We start from the raw sequence: 21219 nt of genomic DNA, 5'->3' as shown, positions 1-21219 counted from the left end.
TCGTCACCGGATGGCGAGCTCCTTCCAACAAGTATCTCCATTCCTCTAATGCAGCTTTGATGGCCAGCAACTCCTTGTCCCCGATAGTATAGTTTTTCTCTGCGGGCAGAAGACCCCGAGAGTAGAAGGCACAAGGATGTAATTTTTGTTGCTCCGAGCGTTGGGAGAGAATAGCTCCTAAGCCCACATTAGAGGCATCTACTTCTAGGAAGAAGGGGAGTGTCACATCAGGTTGTCGCAGAATGGGAGCAGACGAAAAGGACTCTTTGAGGATTTGAAAGGCTTGGAGAGCCTCAGATGACCATTGCTTAGCATTAGCCCCTTTCCGAGTTAAGGCCACAATGGGAGATGCAATGGATGAGAAGTCTTGAATGAAGCGTCTATAGTAATTGGCAAAACCTAAAAAACGCTGGATGGCACGAAGAGTAGTTGGCTGAGGCCAATGTAGTACAGCATTTACTTTGTCTGGATCCATCTTCAGGCCAACTCCGGAAACTATATACCCCAAGAATGGAATCTGGGGTAACTCGAATGAACATTTTTCCAATTTACAGAACAACGAGTTTTTCCGTAGTCTGGAGAGGACCTCTGCCACATGTTGGTGATGAGAAGGCAGGTCCTGTGAGAAGATCAATATGTCGTCCAGGTAGACAACGACACATACATATAATAAGTCCCGAAAGATCTCATTGATGAAACCCTGGAAAACCGCGGGGGCATTACACAGCCCGAAGGGCATTACTAAATATTCGTAATGCCCATCTCTGGTGTTAAACGCGGTCTTCCATTCGTCACCGGAACGGATTCTAATTAAATTGTAGGCACCACGAAGATCCAACTTAGTAAATATCCGAGCTCCCTTGATGCGATCAAATAGCTCAGTGATCAGCGGAATGGGATACCGATTCTTGATAGTAATGGCGTTGAGTCCACGAAAATCTATACAAGGGCGTAATGATCCATCCTTCTTTTTGACGAAGAAGAACCCAGCTCCAGCGGGAGAGGTGGAAGGTCGAATGAACCCACGCTGGAGATTCTCCTGTATGTACTCAGATGTGGCTTGAGTTTCAGGTAACGAGAGAGGATAGACCCGACCCCTGGGAGGAGTCTTGCCAGGTAGAAGGTCGATCGGACAATCCCAAGAACGATGAGGAGGAAGACGTTCAGACTGAGCTTTATCAAACACATCGGCAAATGAAGCATACTGAGGAGGGAGTCCCGGGGAGGAAGATGAGATGGAAGATTGCTGTACTTTAAGAGGAATAACTTGAGAGAGACAACGATGGTGACATTCAGGCCCCCAAGACGTAACTTGAGGGGTGCGCCAGTCAATCTGGGGAGAGTGACATTGAAGCCATGGAAGGCCTAAGACAATCGGACTTGTCGTAACAGGAAGAATTAAAAACGAAATTTCTTCATGGTGTAGTACACCAATCTGAAGGGTTACTGGAGACGTACTCTGGGTGATGAGACCATTGATGAGACGTGATCCATCTATAGCCGTCACAGTAATGGGTGTTTTTAAAGTGATCACTGGTAGGGACCATTGATTCACTAGTGATTTAGAAATGAAATTTCCTGCTGCTCCGGAATCAATCAATGCCTGTGACTCAAAGGATTTGGTAGCAAAGGAAATCGTAACATCGAAAGCGCAGACTTTAGATTTCATAGACAATGGAGAGGACTCCAGGGACCCTAACTTCACCTCTCCAGAACTAGTTAGGGCCTGGCATTTCCCGATTTCTTAGGGCAAGAACTGAGCATATGTGTGGAATCAGCACAATAGATACAGAGTCTATTCTTTACTCTTCGTTTCCTCTCTTCTAAAGATAATTTGGAACGTCCTATCTCCATGGGAATCACAGAAGGTGAAACTGGACGAAATTGAGGGTTTAAACGAAGAGGTGCTTTAGCAGAAGTTGTTTTCTCAGATTCTCTTTCACGAAATCTCATGTCTACACGATGGCAAAGAGAGATCAAATCTTCTAGTGACGAAGGAAGCTCTTGGGTAGTCAGTGCATCTTTAATTTTATCGGAGAGCCCCTGCCAGAAGGCGGCAACTAATGCTTCAGTGTTCCACTGAAGTTCAGAGGCTAAGATCCTAAATTGAATGACATACTGTCCTACTGTATGGGAGCCTTGTCGCAAACGAAGAATGCTGGAAGCAGCGGAGGTCACACGACCTGGTTCATCGAACACACTTCGGAACGTGGAAATGAATTTGGCACTATCTTGTAGAATTGGATCGTTTCTTTCCCACAGAGGGGAGGCCCAAGCCAGGGCTTGTCCAGAAAACAATGAGATAAGATAGGCCACTCTGGAACGATGGGTAGAAAAATTTTGAGGTTGGAGTTCAAAATGGACTGAACATTGGTTAAGGAAACCTCTACAAGTTTTGGGGTCCCCGTCATATTTTGACGGAGTAGGCAGGTGAAGCGTAGGAGCTGTAGACACCTGGGATGGCACTGGGGAAACGGAGGAAAGCACAGGAGCTTCAATACTAGCTGTAACAGTCTGTCCAGATGTTCCTTGGGAGGTTAACGATTGGTAACATTGAAGTAACAGCTGTTGGCGAGCATCCTGTTGCTCCACACGGCTGACCAGATGCTGCAGCATCTCTTTAGCAGTAGGTTCCGTATCTGGGTCTGTCATGGCCTGATCTTACTGTCACGGGCACTAGGAGTCTTTACCCAGGGATCACCAGGTGATAGGCTTACCAGAGCAGTATAGGTGGTAATATGGTACTCTGGTAGCAGGGTGATCACGGAACAGGAAAAGCAGATGATGAGATGCTCAGGAAAGTCTATGACTAGCAGCACTGGCAATATGGAGGTAGTAATACACGAGGAACTGTATGGACAAAGGACACGTGAAGGTAGTCAGTGGTCTGCGGTAGCAAGTTGTACCACTGCTATAGTGAGGAGGAATGTCCAACAGAAACGAGGAGGTGATGAGAGTCAGCGGTCTGCGGATAGCAAGTTGTACCGCTGTCTGAGTGAAGGAATGGAATCCAAGTGGAGGTATCCGGGGAGTCAGTGGTCTGCGTTAGCAAGGTGTACCACTGCTATGTGAGAGGATACTGGAACAGGTGAAACTGTAAACAGGAGTCAGTGGTCTGCCACTAGCAAGTTGTACTACTGAATATATATGTGAGGAGGTGCACGGGGAGAGACTGCAACACAATATATACACGGGCACCTTGACTTTGATCCACAGTAATATGCACAATATAAATGTATAAATGACTGAACAACACTGCCAATATAGAAAGTCTCTTGAAGTAATCCAGCATGAGATAACACAGTCAATGATGGCAATAGACTCAGCGGATAGTACACTCCAGAGGAGAACCAACACAGTCCAGCAAGGTATGCAATACACAGCACAGTCAATGGGAAGTATGCATACCGTGGTTCAGGAGAAGGCAGTCAGACAGAAGTGCAGAGATACCTGAACGGCAGGAGGCCGGCAGGATGCAAAGTCCCTGGATGGGTGAAGCGGTGGTCTAGCAGGTGCAGCGCACAGGTAGGTAGACCAGCAGGGAATCCAGGAAGGCGTGGAGAGCGGATCAGCAGTAGATGGATGCGTAGCGCTGAGAAGTAACAGCAGCGGGTCTCTGCGGGAACACGGAGGTAGCCAATAGCAACCAGCAGGTGCAGTAACGATAGGACACCAGAGCAGAGTTGAACTGGAACAGTTGATCACGGAGAGTAGCGGGTAGCAATAGTGGCAGCAGACTCAAGGAAACACGGGAGAGTTGACAAGGGCTGAAGACTGAAGCGCACAGAGGCGGCGGATAGGAATCAGCTAAACAGTCACGATGAAACACAGACGGGTTGCAGGTTGAAGACTGTAGTGCACGGAGGCAGCGGATAGGAATCAGCTAGCAGTCACGATGATGAAACACAGACGAGTTGCAGGTTGAAGACTGTAGTGCACGGAGGCAGCGGATAGAAATCAGCCAAACAGTCACGATGATGAAACACAGACGAGTTGCAGGTTGAAGCCTGTAGTGCACGGAGGCAGCGGATAGGAATCAGCTGGCAGTCACAATCATGAACAGGTGAGTGGATGTGAATGAAAGACTGTAGTGCACGGAGGCAGCGGATAGGCATCAGCTAACAGTCCCAATGATACAAGGTAGAGTTGAAGTGGTTAGAAGACTGTAGTGCACGGAGGCAGCGGATAGGAATCAGCTCACAGTCACGATGATACAGTAGATGGTAGAAGTGGTATGGGAACCACAGTAGGAGAAGTGGTTTGAAGACTGTAGTGCACGGAGGCAGCGGATAGGAATCAGCTCACAGTCACGATGATACAGTAGATGGTAGAAGTGGTATGGGAACCACAGTAGTAGAAGTGGTTTGGAAACCACAGAGGTAGAAGTGGTTTGGAAACCACAGGAATCAGCTGGGCTGAATAAACGAGGAAACACAGGAACACCTTCAGAGACTCATGGGGAATGAGACTCCAAGATCAGGCAACGTGGTGTTGACCACAGGTGCTTAATATAGGGAGGTTGCCTGATCTGCCAATTAAGTTAAAGGAACATACACTGAAGGTTTGGAAAGGGCTGCGCATGCGCAGTCCCTCAGGATGGAGGACGGCCACGGTTCCTAAATGTCCGGGAAGAAGCACTCACAGTCCGGTGAGTGACAACTTCCCTACATTGGTATTATTATCAAAATGCATTTAATATATACTTACTAATTTTTGATAAAAGGAAACTGAGCATGACCATTTTGAAGTTTGATAGTTATATATATTACAAAAAAGAAAGTAGACCTCTAATATTAGCATGACTCTACCATAAAGCTAAATTAGACTAAGCTAAAAAGTATTTAGAAATTATATTCTACCTTGTGATCTTCTGGACCCATAGTGTTGAAGCAATGCTGTGTACCTCTGTGTTGGTGACACATTGACTGGTTACAGAGGCGGAACTAGTAAACTATGGGCCCTGGTGCAGGGAGGTAGGGAACCGGGGTCCCCGACCCTCTGAATCTGCCATTCAGAGGGCCCCATTACCTCCATGAGTCCCGGTACACGGCAGCTGCTGCACCAATGGTAGTTCTGCCACTGACTTGTTAAATTCATCATGAAGCTAGTTCTAATCTCATGAAACATTTTTGTAGTGTGTAAATCCGACAACGACAAGACCTACAAAAAAAAATAATCCGAATTTATCAAAACCTGATTGCAAAATAAACAGACTTACCAGAAACCCAGAACCCAGAAATCTCAGATGGCACCAGCATGCTGACAGCAAGTTATTCCGAATGGACAGGTCTTCAGCACTACAGCTTGACGTCATCAAGACCTCTGTCAATGGTCATTTAAAGCAGCAATGTCGGGTTAAGTCTTTAAACACTTAACCATAGGGGTCCCGACATTGCCACTTTAAATTCACAATGACAGTAGTCGCAATGACATCAAGCTGTAGTGCCGAAGAGCTGTCCATTTGGAATAACTGGTGCCATTGGGGATGTGCAGCGTTTCAGGTAAGTCTGTTTAATTTGCGAACGGTTTTTGATGAATTCAGATTTTTTTTGTAGGGATTGTCGCTGTCGGATTTGTACTAATCGTTCAAGCCTACCCAACCCATGGGAAAAGTGGTTCAACTAATTCAACTCTCCTGCCCTTAGAGCAGAAGATTCTGTAGTTATATATAGGACATGTAAGCTTTATTAAGATACAGCTACAAAACACAAATATGTGACTAATAATACATTAATAATAAATTATTTATATAACAAGTTATTGCATTATTATATGCTATTATTTAACAGACATTATAATAGATGCTATTAAAATTAAAAATATATTTTTAAAAAACTATTTTCTTTACTATATCATTTTCTTTTTTGAGTACACATCTTATTCTGCATTCTCTATTAATACAAAATGCATCCAGCAGGATGTCCAATTAGTGGGAAGTTAAGTGATGCTTAATATACAGGTGCTAACTAATATTGATTAGATAGAGAGAGAGATGAGGTGACCCATTTCTTGTCCTTAATGTGAATCTGACAATCTATTGTTCTGTTTTGGGAGGCAGAACCTTAAGTTAATTTTCAAACACAAACATAAATCCCAAATAAATGCATTTGTAAAGAATAAAACTATATTCCTTGATTTTGAGAATACAAACTTTTATTTTAAAAATGTTGAATTGATAAGAGAGAATATAATAAATTTCTAATTGACAGATTCAAGTAGAAAGAAATAAAATCTATATAATAAAATAAATAAACATTTTCATTGCAACATAAAATATTAATGACAGAAATAAAAAGATACAATAGCATTGTATAAGTCTTGGATATGAGGCCCAGTTTTGGGCAACCCACTCTAAGGAGAACTTGGGAGTGTTCAGAGGTGGGCAATCTTATTAATCAAGGAAATGAAAATGTAAATTATGAAGACTGGATAGAAAATTTCGGTGTGACAAATTGTGCTTTGGAGGCATGAAAATATTATTTTTACATGTGTTTGACATCAGTACAAACATTTGTCTAAAATGTTTCATACCAAGGACCATATAGAGAACAAGGGGTCATCAATTTACAAATAGAGTAAAGACAGTTTCACCATGAGTATAGGAAGGGGGTTATATACTGTAAGAGAGTAGCCTGATCAGTTCATCGCCATGTGAGGCGGTGATGGCAAATTCACAAACAGAATTTAATAATGTATTCAATGTCTCTCGCACAAGAAACAGTATCCATGAAATTTAACCAGATACTATTTTTGGGGCAATATATATATATATATATATATATATATATATATATATATATACCCTATATAACCACAGTCTCCCTATTTAAATTAAACATGTACGAGGTATGTCTTTTAAATAATGAGACTGAATAAATAACTCACCTTTATTTATTGGTATTACATATTTAAATGTTTGTCCCCTTCAATATACTCCCCATTTGCACTAATACATCGCTGAAGTCTGAGTCGGCGGTCTTTTCGAACAATCTGACTGATTTTTTTTCTACATTTTCTTCGGTTCTTGAAGTGCAAGGTCGTCCAGGGCATTCATCATCTTCGACATTCTCACGTCCCTCGCCAAATCTGTTGTGCCACTCAAACTCACGCGCATGAGACAGGCAGTCATTCCCATAGGCCGTAGTAAGCATTTGAAAACATCCTGTTGGTGTTTTGTGCAATTATACTAAAAATGTCAAATTGACACGTTGTTCAACTTTTAAACTATTTTTGGCACTCCACAGAAAACACAACCAAACTAAATTACGACTCACAATCAACTGAACGTCATAGAGTGTTGCAGCTTATCATGCATGTTCTAACCGGTTCAAGGTTACTACGTATGCAGTTATAACCAGTTCTGACTTTTTTTTACTAGGTGGAATCACAATATCATTGTTTAATAGACATACCTCGCATTTTGACATCTCTGATTAACTGTCCAAGTACGGTGTTAGTGATCAAATTGCTTAGAATTTTGGATATATTTCAGCTAAAAATAAAAGGGAAAATGGCAAATAGAAAGTAAATTTAATTAGAGGCTTTGAGCCTGATTCATTAAGGAGTGCAACTGACGGTTTTTTGGATTTTTTTGCAAACAATGTGCACAATTACTCTGCGCATGTCCAGAACTCGAGCATACGCAGCAGAACGCATCAACATCCAATTAAACTTTGAACGCAAAAGACACTTACTACAGCCTTTGATTTCACGGAGGGAAATGGGAATGTACAATAAGGGAGTGCCAAACTTGAACGCACGCAGCAGAATCCGATTCAATTTCTGGGCATCTTTAAGGTACTTGTTTTTCAGTCGTATCTCTTGCACCAGCTACAGGTCTAGTCTGAGTGCCAATTACTAGTGATGACAGCTCAGTATGTATGCTTGGACATCAGGAGCAACTTAAAAAACTACTTTATGTACAGTAGACATTAACAACATCCTAATGAATGAATTTTATGGGAGTGGGACTTTTTTTTATTTTTTAATGTTTTGTCTTTAATGACTATATTATTAACAGGTGACATTAACTGAATAGTTTTCTTATTTTTCTGCATATTCTTTTGTGAGTTTATATTCCACATATGTATGGAACATATTCTGCTGTGTCCTGTCTAGTAGAGCATAGCAGGCCTACACCTGTATTCATCACCACACGTATCTTCATATCCGTTCCTTGTAGAATTAAGATATTCTCCTGTGTTTAAAAAAAATGCACAATACGTGCAGCATGAATCAGGCCCTTTATGTTTTAATTTGTGTTATTTTCAAAATTTAAAAATATTTGCATATTAATAAAAAAACAGGCACAGGTAATTTCCAGAAATTGTCTCAGGTTTTCTCCCTGGTATTTTGTTTGTCCTTGACAAAGTCCCTGGTTACTAATGTTGACCAGTTAAAACATCAATTGGGTTGTCTACTGGGAGCAGTTCTCAGCATACAGATATGCTCTGGTGTAGCTATTAGTTGGCTAGATACTCAAGTAGTTCATCATCGTCGTCGTCATTTATTTATAAGGCACCAGACAGTCCATACAATGATAATTAAATTATACATAAAAAACAAAACAGGACATATAAGGCTGATGGAAAAGGAACAGACATGAGAGAGTGTAGAGAGGGTACTACAACTGTTACATGTGCAGAGAATATGTAAAGTAATTACAAAATTAATTTCTGCATTTAAATGGCAAAAAAAGTGCCCTACTTTTTAAGGACACTTATTATATGTTGCATTTCAAAATGTCAGTTTAACAGAACAATATAATTAATTATCTCATTTAAGAAAGATTGTGTATGATGGAAAAACGTATTTTCCTATTTGTGGGTTTAAAATGTAATGTTGCTTTAATGTGTCTCATTAAATACATTTTTTCTGGAGAAATATTATATCAACCACTCCACTTTAACTTTGTTTTTAAGATTGGTAACTTACACCTTTATATATAGCTATATACACAAAATATTTTTTAATTGTTTATTAAAAATTGTTAACATTTAGTTAGAGACAGAAGCACTGTAATAGGTCACTACTATTAGTTCAACTTGTACTTGGGAGGAATTGCCCTTTTATGTGCCCTATGCTACAGAGATAATCACATTGAAATAAAACTCCACATATTAATAAAGATACATCACTTTGAAAATATTTAATGAAGCTGGCTGCAGGTTGTAATACACAGAAATGTTATTTAAGTACAATGGTTCATAAGAGCAAATTTCTTAGAGAAGGCATAACTGTACATTCTCTTGCAGAATGAAAACTGCAGGGAACTTTCTAGAGCCAGACTCTTTTACTCACATTACAGTTGACTAATGAATCGATAAACTGTCTTGTAAAAAGAAAATAAAAAAATAATAATCATTTGAAAGAAATGTGGTATTGCTCTCAAATGTCAACTATACCAATGACCATAATTCAGACTTAGTTACTTTTGTTAGAGGTTTTCTGTCACCTGCACATTTCTTCTTTAATGTATACTTAGGGACTGTCCTGAAATTTAGTCTCAAAGCCTGAAAGTCAATAAGATTGCACAAAGTAGCAATTGCCTTGAAAAATGACTTTGACACAGGAGGCAGGTACAGGTATTAGGGACCCACTGCAAAGTTGATAAAATGGGCTTCTCAACTGCATCCAAGCATCATTTACCATTTCCATTGTTACTATTCAAATATTATACCTAGAAGTGATACTCACATAGTAAACCACGCAGCTGCCTCACTTATGCTCGAAGTGGGTGTGAATATGGTGGTATGCCATACAGCCACTTATCCTACTGATTTCATTATAAAACTATCAAATTCCATTCACTTACATTCCTATTCCTATTTCATTTTTCAAACCGCCACTTCTAAATGTTCAATTCGACCACTGTATGTTGCCATAAGATACTCCAGATAACATTCTATCGCAGTGTCCATACACATGGCCTGTTTTAGTGATTAGTATAGCCATCAGAAACATTGTAATGAACTGCTCATTGACTGCTTATTCTCACCTGTTAGCAGGCACTCAAATGAGGCCCTACAGTCTTCTTTCAGGCCTAGAGAGCAGCTGTCTCGATAGTGAAGTGCGGGTTGTACTTCTAATTGATACATTGTGTACCTCCTATTCTAAAATACTGTTTTGAGTTTAGTACTTATCACAGTTTCTGGCAAGTGATTAAATAACAAATACATCAAAAAGGTTAGGAATTTAATGGATTTTGTTTGATTTGGCATTCTTTAATGAACTGGTGAACGAAATAAACTTATGAGTATGCGCATAGAAAATTATTTAATGAGCATAATCAATAAAAACAATGTAAATCTATGGACCCAGTTTAGAGCTTGCAGTACAAAATTTGCAGCTCAAGTTTGCAGTTTGCTTTCAAGGCCCAAGAATCTCGCTCAAGGATGACATGTGAGACTTGCCATTTGCGGTTCACATTTGCCATTCCAGGTTCACGTTCACCATTCACAATAAAGATTGACAAAATTAACTTCAATATATACAAACTGGCGAACATGTGTGAAGGTGCTTGCACAAGCGTGAGCTAACTCAAATACTGTTGAGCAGGTTAAAACATGTTCTAACCTTAGGCCTTCTTGACTTTTTAGTCTTTTCTAAACCTGTGTGCACACCTATGCAATCTTACTTCAGATGTAATTTCTGTAACGATTTCACCGATTGAAAGTTCAGATGAGCATGTTGATTCATGTGTACACATCTACACAATTTACCTTCAGGTCTATGATCTTCATCTCTCAGAACAATCTGCTGAAAAGATCATGACTCCAGACACACTATACAGATATACAGAGGAACTATCGGCAGAAGTGTTGGACAGATTGTCGTGATTGCGTACACACTTCCATATTTGCCAGATATCATTCCATCGTTGGTCGTGATTTTTAGGAATTTAAAAACCAAATAAACAGATGATGTATTTTGGTACTATATAACATAAATGTGGAAACGTACACACTCTTGCAATATCTGACCAAACAGTTGTGAATTGTGTAATTAAATACGTGTCTACCCAGCTTTAGCATTTGGTATACTGAAGTTATTTATTATTTTATTTATTATTTATAACAGTTTTAGCACTAAAATATTATGCAGCTTTTTAAGAGAATATTTATTCATTTACCTCAGTCCCCGTGTGACCCCAAGCACTGTGAGATAGCAATGCTAAGCACTGTACCCCCATGCTGCCTAGAGGTTAGCTCTTTAACAGAGTGTCACCCAATGTCAGAGAAATCAAACTTCCAGTGTAATTCCCAATTCATTTCCCTAGTTCCAAGCAAATTATTCATTGGAGGATGCGGCTCAAACCATCAATGCAAAAAAATGATTCATGCAATCAGTGTGAATTCCCTGACATCTGGGATGAAACTCAGGAAGGGATTGGTCACTGGAAAGAGATAGATTTCCATGATAAGAAGATAAAAGTAGATATAGTTTAGAATGTCACATCTACCTCCTAGTGCCTGTAATTTAAGAAGAAACGGTGGTAGGTGTGGGTCATATTAGAAAAATGTTAGTTAGGCTTGTGGGAATACCATATTATAGGTTAGTAATCATTGGAGTTAATGTTTCAAATTAGGTGGATGTTAATGTGTGTGTGTGTGTGTGTGAGTGTGTGTGTGTGTGTGTGTGTGTGGGGGGGGGGGGGCAGGGATTCAATGACTACACTAAACACTTAACAGCCAAGGTCCCAGTGGCGCACATTCTGAGGCACTTCTAGGAATAGTGAAGTCTAACATTTGATGTTTCATATTGTTATGGAAAGGCTTCATTTTATATCTATTCAACTATTTTACTTCCTTTACTTCCGCAGTGCATCCCTAACAGCAGTGCTATCTGTACGTCAAGACAAAAGAAGTAGACACAGTCATCTAGAATTGTATTAGTTTAAAAATTGAAATGGCCTCTATATTATAGATTAGAGAGAAAATAGACAATTTAAAAACAGTCACTTTATGTTCTATTGTCAATGAGGCAGAAGGTAGGACAGGCCAAGTAATCAGTTCATTAGACATAGTTAACTTTCAAACTATTCCAGGATGTACAATTAAGAGGTGCATAGTATGCAGAACAGGAGATGGTATCATTAAATATGTGTCAACCTGAAGCATAAAACCCATGTGGAATTTTCGCTGTGGGTGCTTGTCGCAAGATATCTTGTTAAGTGATAGTAGTATACAATGGCCTCTTTATAATATTTATAGAGTTTTATTTTCGTTTTTTGAATCTGGGTTCAAGACACAATTACAGGGTCAGTCCACAGGCTGAACTGTCCTGAAATGTTGTGCAAAGCTTTTGAAATCCTATTTAGACTTTTTTAGTGAATGGAATCATTGCTTTTGAAGACATTTCATGTTATATGAAAACAATATTGAAGCGAGAAGGCATTTCCCTTAAAAAATGTAATATAGCATGGCCATTTTTAAATCAGTTCATTAGCAAAGGAAAAAGGCCTAGATCATTAATCTTCAGCATAAACCTGCTGAAAAATTGATCAAGACTTCGCAGCTATGGAAATACCCTGAAGCGGCTATTGATCAGTAAATGTGGTGATTGCTTCAGACTGTGGAAGTATGGTGAGGAAAGAAACAAAAGAAGCGTTATGCATGGCGAGCCAGAAGAAAAATCATGCTTCTTCAAGTGTGAAACTTATCCAAATAAATTGAAGCAAAAGAGGTGCAACCCCATTCTCCACTGAAGCTTTCAAACAATAGTTGACAAGATTGCTCATTAAGTTGGACATCTGCAAGAAAACATACCTTGCCAGATTGAAAGCATCATCGATCAGTCCTGCTCGATTACTGACAGAAATGACCTATGAGAAAAATGGAACCGTTTAGGATGATAATGCCAGTGGGGAGCTTTAGATCAAAACAAATCCCTGCAAAACAAACTTAACAAGAACTTACAGTACCTCACAGTTCCTCATTAGCTGGTCAATCAGTAACCTCCAGTTCTTGACATCATAGTTAACCCTAAAGTAACCAATTTGATCAATGTTCCCCAGCACCCAATTGCTTTCATCCAGTATGGGAATTCGATGGTCTTCTAAAATGAACAAAAAGTGTAAATTATTTAATGTGCTTTAAACTCTGCTGTTTTCTAAACATTTAGAGAAACCATGTTACATTAGAAACAAAAATGGATGATAAACAGTACTTTATGCTCATTAAGCTTACTAATTGTCTGAGGTAATTAGTTAGGCATTAGGAAAGAAATTTCCACAGTCTAAATAACAGTGCATTTGAAATTATTTATACAGCATCTGTTCTCACTATCAGGAAAAACCACATCAATAATCTAAAACATTCTAAACTTTCATTTCATTACAGTGTGCTTTGTTGGATTTTACAGTCAATGCAATAAGAGACACTTGCCAGAGTTAGTTTTCTGTGTCAATCGATCGTGACTTATTTGAAATATATAACTTCTCATATGAGAAATACAGAGCAGGAAACAATAATATTTTTATTTCTAAAACAGCAATTTGTTTGATGCAGGATATAAAAAATACACGGATTATTCAAACAAATGAATTACAAGTTTAGTACATCTCTACAGATTACTTTTCAATGCAGCTTTAGTGCAGCACACAAAATGGACAGCTCCATGGTATATCATACATTTAGTGCTTGTTTTATTGTGTCATTAATAACAAAATAGTATATAATAAGCCTATATTTGTATACGTAATGCATCAGAATTAAGGTATAATATCCTGTACTGAATGTGGTTTTATTAACATGACTATTGTACTAATAGTTGATGTCATAGGGGGTTTTGTATAATGTAAATTTTCATTTATGGAATGATGTTAAAAATGTTCATGTGAAATATTTCAACAAGATATAATTGTGATGTTATCAATGATGGTTTCATAAAATCCTTACAGGTGGCTTAGGTAAATTTGCAGAGTCCTAACAGTTAAGATGGTATGTACTGTATAATGTAGAAATAGAAATAGTATATTCTAATTTTATTAGTCTGTATTTGAAACATTTGTAATTTAGCTGGTGATAAACACATTGCTACAATCATTGTTTTTTTCTAGCTTTTAATAGAACAAATATTAACTACTGCTCATACATACACCTAATGAAGTATTTTGCAAACATTACATGCAGTTATCCATAAATAAAAATTGCAGTAATGGTCAATTTAACAAACTTTAAAATGTAATGTCAGTAGCATATCATGTTTAGTAAAACAAACTCTCTAACAATTTGCAATTTATTCTGAGGACCAGTTTTATAATGACAGATTATAGCATTGGTCAAATAAAATTTCTCAACTTTAGCAGTAGTATGTTCATCACAGTACACATTTTACAAAAAGAAACTAACCAAATAAGCACATACTGTTTTCTATAGTATTCTCCTCATACCATCTTAATGGTATAAATAAGAGCAAATTGGTAAATTTAAATAATATTTTGTATGCTTGAGAGGTAGAACAAAATCAGCATTTGTGCATACTTTATTATTTGACCTCTGTAGATATTATTATTAGAAATGTGCTCGGAGCCCCGAATTTTGGTTTTGGATGTGGTTTTGGTTCTTAAACGTCTTTGTATGTTGGTTTTCTTCCTGGTTTTGCCCAAAAATCTTGAATTGTTTTGGTTTTGGATTTGATTTTATTTAAAAATTGTGAAAAATAGTTAAATTGATGTGAATTTGTGCTGTTTTTCCTATATTACTATTCATAGCATCAACATTCATTTTCAGTCATTTCCAGTCTATTTTCCAATGATCTCTTCACAACTGTTCAAATTGTCAACAATTTTGGCTGGCTAAAATTAGTGACAGAGTAGCAGCAAAATTACATGACAATTTAATAATTATTTCTTATTTTTTTAACAAACCAATTTATTGTGGGGGGGGGGGGGGGGGGTTGCGCTACTCAGAGTCAAAGAAAAGAACACGCTATTGCTTCCATTCAAGCACAACACCCATTTTTTTGCACACTTAAAAAAGAGGTCATCGAGGCTGCCTCGCACCAAATGTAAAATTACTCTGACTGCAAAAGAGAAACGATTTTAAATAAATAAATGTGCTTTTTTGCTGGATGTTGCTTACAGTCAAATCCTGTTTTTTGTCTCCTTCATAAAGATGTCACAAAAACTGACCCGCAGAAGACTGCTTTTTTCACTGGAAAAACTTTGGATTTTAAATTAAATAAATCTAATTGCTTTTTTTGGTGTTCTGCTGTGGCTGTATTACTCATTCGAGTCTCGACTAAATAGAATTAGAAAGAAATACTAGTTCAGAATAATGTCCCACTAAATAGAAATACTAGTTCAGATCGTTCTGAACTAGTATTTCTAGTTAGTGGGACATTATTTTATATATATATATATATATATATATATATATATATATATATATATATATATACATATATATATGCGCGAGTTGTGCATTTATGTTTTCCCAGAAATTATGTTTTTGCCTCGTTCTCAGATCTGATTTTGGCACGAAGAATCGAGTCATGTTTATTTTCTACTCCGAACTCCAGGGGGTAAATGTATCATACTCTGATTTGTACAAGTCGCCGGAAATTGGCGAGTTGACAGCTAAAATTTAAAGCGGCGCTGCCTTGCAAAGTTTCCCTTTACAAGGCAGCGCCGCTTTAAATTTTAGCTGTCAACATGTCGATTTCTGGCGACTTGTACAAATCGGAGTATGATACATTTACCCCCAGATCTTGCATCTGTCAGATTTCTCCAAATTCGAACCACTCATCTCTAATCATCATCTTTTTTTTTTTTTTGTAAATTGCCTAGATATTACATTAGGCTGCACATAAAGGGGTCATGATACAAATAAATAGCATACAATTACATTAAACAAAAGGTAAAAAAGGCCCTGCTGCAATGAGCTTACAATCTAATTAGATATTACATAAAAATAGATATTTACATTAATGGGTCTCCTTGACCTACCGGGTCACATTCACAGATATCTCATACAACTCTTTATTCCAACACACCCGCATGTAAGAGGCATGTAGGTAAGTAGCCTTTCGGAACCGGACTGTCTTTAGGATACTGAATTTATTTTTAATATAAACCACCTAATGATTGCCCTGCATGGTTTTACAGAAGTATTTGCTCACAACAAATAGGTTTACAAGGCAGGAGCTTGTAAATCCCCTGCTTTTCCTTGTGCTTACATGCTTTCCCCTTGTTTATTTTGGTAACATTCTACTTATCTATCCTATAAGAAGAAGAAATAAGGAGAGAAGTAAATGGAAAAAGTAGATGCTTATCTGACACAACGCTCCTTAAGCCTGCAATGTTATGTTTTCTGTTTAGCAAGCAAAGGCCAGAGGTGTGCTTATACTGAGGCGAACATAAACAACTGTCTCATGCAGATGTTCTTGAAGGCAGCAAAATGTTGAGAGTATATATTTTTTGTTGCAAAAGACTAAATTACTTTTTATACCTTATTGGTAGATCTAATAATAATGAAATTGTGTGTGTGTGTGTGTGTGTGTGTGTATGTGTTTTATACTGCACACTAAACTAATACATTAATATTGTTATTGATTTGTGTAAGCGATGAGAAGGGTGCAACTTGTGATGTCACCTCTGGCAGCAGATGATTGGGTCCACTGCTGGCAAAGACAAACAGAGTTATATGAGAAAATATATATTAAAGATTAAGTTGTGTAGGCATTTGCATAAGGTTTTAAAGGTACACTGTACTGTAGAGTAGTTATACAAGAGATTAACCTACTTGACTATGTTGTCTTTTAAAATGCAACATAGTCAAGTATGTCTATTGCATTTTGATTTGGAAATTGATTAGAGAGCCTGTACGGTATACACTGTACATATGTCAAATGTACATGTATCACTCTAACAAAGGTTCTTTACAATAAGCAATATAAGAGTTTTCAAGGGAATTATCAACATCACTGATAACAATGGTTTTATTCTACTCGTTACTTTTCTAATATATAGTTGCTGCCTTTGTCGCATTCTGTGTGTTTCTGAGCATGACATAAACAGCCTCCCACATAAACTTGCTATGGAAACTATTTCCCATGTAAAGTAGTTGTCAATGAGAAAGGAGCTCATCTAAAAATAAAGAATCAAGGTGAGCTAAAGTGAAAAAGAACTTTATATCAAACAGGAAACATTCACATATCTAAAAGAAAAAAGGCTGGGTTCACCTAAGTAACAAGTATTGCAATAATAGTAATAATAGTCTTTTTCTCTTGCTGTTATTTCGGATGTTTTTATAGGTCATTTCCCAAGTATTTTGGTATTGTAGTTCAAAAAGACATTGCTCTTACTAAGCTAAAGCATAATGAAATGAAAGTTTAAAAGGTGGATAGATGAATGACTGAAATCATTTATTCTACCAGTTTCATCCAAATATTTTCCATTGGGTGGCACTAATCTATTGGTGTCTACAATCTGTCCACTCATAATAATAATGTACATAATGAGAATTATTGTTATTATGATCATTTATTTATATAGTGTCAACATACTACACAGAACTTTATAAGTGAGCTCTGATTGCAAGCTTGCAATCTATAAGAATGAGCAATATATTTTATATAGAGGGATCCACTTGTCTTTAACTACTATTCAGTATGACAGGCTGGTTGGGCCTGTCAGTTCATAAGCACAATATTGATACTTACAAGCCTAGGAAAAGAAAGACAATTAACTGTATCTAAAACCATGGGGTAAATGTATCAAGCTGAGAGTTTTCCGGCGGGTTTGAAAAACCAATCAGATTCTTGCTATCATTTATTTAGTACATTCTACAAAATGATAGCTATAATCTGATTGGTTGCTATAGGCAACATCTCCACTTTTCAAACCCGCCGGAAAACTCTCAGCTTGATACATTTACCCCCATGTCTTGTTTTTAGCGATACAGTCATCAATTCATTGTGATACAAGCAGGTCATTAGAATTACAGGTGATGTTCTTGACTATTATGTTCTTGGTTATAATTAAGGATTTAACTTGATAACCTATGCTAATTATGTTAGTCTTACAATAAAGTCACTTTAGATGTTGCTCAAAAACAGGTTGACATGTGTATTTTATATAAGTACAAACTAGCATATCTAAACTTTATAAACTGTCCACACATTTCTCATAATAATACATGAACATATGACAATATTAATATAATTTGTTATATAAATATTAATTCAACAATTAAATTAAAAGTAGTATAACAATTTGATCAGACCAATATAAAATTCTCAGTAGTCTATAGATGAAGCATGTCTCATCATGCCTCTGTAAGCTTACACTACCTGTACAATTTAAAAAGTTGATGCAATGCCTTGTATCATTACACTTGTGATTGATAGCATTTGAATTAAAATATACTCAGGTTAACTCATACTTTTATATCATAATACCTATATATAAATTGAGTGAACTAGTAATGAAATTAGATTTCAAGTTAGCAATTCTGTTTTTATTTTCTCAAGATGTATATATCCAGAGTGATTAGAAGTATAGGTATACCTGTGATTACGTAGTAGTAAATTAAGATTATATATGGAATATTGCGCCTACTACCCTGAAACAAAAGGATATCAGAAGTCATTGAAATGTTGCATGAACATATAAAAGCACAAAGCTGCATAAAGATCTAGGCCAAAGTGCTTGTCACTAGACTAAACTCAGTAAATACTAATCTACTGCTATCTTCAGAGGTTATTCACACAATTAAAAAACCGCCACTCTCCCCCAAGGCTGAGGTAGTGGTCATGTCCCTTGATGTGACCAAGGTCTTTGATTCAGTGGATTGGTGCTGACTCTGGGAAATAGAATTTGAATTTAAGCTTAACTTCATAGCCTGGGTATATTTGTTTTTTTCTGCTCCAGCAGCCAGGGTGTGCATAACTGGTTACACCTCCAACCCCTACACTCTAGGGAGAGGCACTAGACAGGGTCTCCCCCTCTCCCCTGCTCTGTTTGCTTTGGTTTTATTAGGAAGCATCCTAGAATATTTGCCCTGAAACAATGTGAATAAAATTTCTCTTTACGTGAACAATATGCTCCTTTTTTTAAAGGATGAGGATAACTTCATAAACAACCTACTAGAAGTGGTCAATAACTTTGGAAAGTATTCTGGCTTTAGGATCAACTGGTCCAAGTCCGGTGTATTCCCCATGCATGGCAAAATACCTTGGGATGCGAAAGCACAACACAACACCTACTGCAGTGGACTTATAAATTTAAATGCTTGGGGAGATGAATTTCAAGTAACATGAAAGATTGTATTAGTCTTAATGTGGAACCACTCAATGACTTTTTTAAGGATAAACTTCTCATATGGAAGAAACTTCCTTTATCCATGTCGGGAAGGTGAAATTGGTCAAAATAATTATCCAACCTGAGGGAAATACCATGCGCCACCTTACATTCCTGTACATATTTTCCTTAAAAATACTAGATATCTTTCCTCTCTGGACTAGGGGGAGTAGAGAGATTAGTTTAAACTAGACATGCTTTGCTATTTAGAGCTGCAGGGGCTTGAATTTCCCCAATTTCAAGGCCTATTTGTAATAAACTTAACTGTCACTCATTGCAGCGCTGCTTCGTCCGTTCCGATCACGGCACTTCCGAGTGGAGTGTCACATGATCCGCCAGTCGGGGTGGGTATTTTGAATTATTTCCTCTATTTAGACACTGCACTGTATCAGTGCAACGTAGTTGCTGAGCGTCTGACTACTGCCTTCTGGGTTTGCCTTTTTCCCTGCGAGTGTCTCCCTGTTGCTGGATCTCCTGTGTACCATTCCTTTCCTGTCTGACTATGTCTCTCTGGATCTCCTGTGTACCATTTCTTGGCCTGTCTTACTACGCTTGCTGGGTCTCCTGTGTACAGAACTTGGCCTGTCTGACTATGCTTGCTGGATCTCCTGTGTACCAAACTTGGCCTGTCTGACCACTCATTACTGTATCACCTGTGTACCAAACTTGGCTCATCTGAATATGCTCTGTCTGACTACACATGTAGCCGATCCTACCGGTCAGTACCTTTTTTACTGATTCATGTACTAGACCCATGCTAGCCTGTTATCCTGTGTCACATCCATACACCTGATTTCAGTAATACCCTTACTACTGCATTATTTATTGAGAACATCATTCATGTGTTACATCCTATGGATGTTATTGGTTCAGACCTCAATGCACCTATATGGAGCAATCACAAACTTGATGAGGTTGAAAGGACGATACAACTTGGTGTAACTATGGCATCATCTTGATTGCAGAAAAATCTGCATTTGCTAGATTGCCTCTATATTGATTGTATATTAATATCTATATATTATGGCTCCATAATCTGAGTTAAATTAAATGACTATATAATGGTAAGTGAGATTTCGGGATTGTAGACTGACGGAAAGAGCTAGAAAATTTGAGGACCAATATTTAAGACCTAGGGCTAGATTTACTAAACGGCGGGTTTGTAAAAGTGGAGATGTTGCCTATGGCAACCAATCAGGTTCTAGCTTTCATTTATTTAGTGCATTCTACAAAATGACAACTAGAATCTGATTGGTTGCCATAGGCAACATCTTCACTTTTCCAAACCCGCAGTTTAGTAAATATACCCCCTTAGGTCTTAAGTTTACAATCATATACAAGAAACACTTTAGATGTATTATCACATGAATATTATGTATTATACAGAATAAAACAATTGGTCCTAACACAAAACTAGCATTGTACAATGTTGAATAATTATACCCTAACATAGATCATGAGCAAAGAATGAATGTAGTCCAATTGAATATCGATATGCATAACAACACAAGGGACTACATTATTAAACTCTTGAGGTTCATTGTGACTAAAAACTTTTTTTTATTCAATGAAGGATTTTTTTTGCAAATAAGGGGAGCTACAATGGGGAAAGTTTGTGCCCCAACCTAAAAAGAAAATGACAGAGACAAACTAGTACATACGTAAAACAAGAAAGACCATACTCACAAATTCTCAGGCTTTCACAAATGTGGTACTTGCAAAGCATGCAATACAAGATTCCAATGAAAGAGTATTAAGACAAGTACGGAAAAATTTGGAAAATAGAGGACTTCTTAAACTGTAACTCATCAGAGTTATTTACTGCCTTACTTGTTGGTGTCAAAAGATCTATATCGGAATGACCACTCAACCCAAAAGACATCTATTTGAACATGTAGGCAACATAAATAAATGCA

At 37.7% G+C, this 21219-nt stretch overlaps 1 protein-coding gene across 1 annotated transcript in view; it reads right to left on the bottom strand.

Moving 5' to 3' along the window:
- The window catches only part of TRHDE (thyrotropin releasing hormone degrading enzyme), a 640581-nt gene that overhangs the window by 76863 nt on the left and 542499 nt on the right, over nt 1-21219 (bottom strand). The window contains exons 11-12 of the mRNA XM_075209536.1: nt 12923-13056; nt 12768-12823 (exon numbers count right to left, since the gene is read on the bottom strand). Of these exons, the coding sequence (XP_075065637.1) occupies nt 12768-12823; nt 12923-13056 (190 nt within the window). The remainder of the gene's footprint in view (nt 1-12767; nt 12824-12922; nt 13057-21219) is intronic.

The sequence above is a fragment of the Mixophyes fleayi genome, chromosome 4 (genome assembly GCF_038048845.1).
Source record: "Mixophyes fleayi isolate aMixFle1 chromosome 4, aMixFle1.hap1, whole genome shotgun sequence".
NCBI lineage: Eukaryota > Metazoa > Chordata > Amphibia > Anura > Limnodynastidae > Mixophyes > Mixophyes fleayi.
Note: the sequence above shows the minus strand (reverse complement) of the source record. Positions and strands in the feature narration are given on the sequence as shown.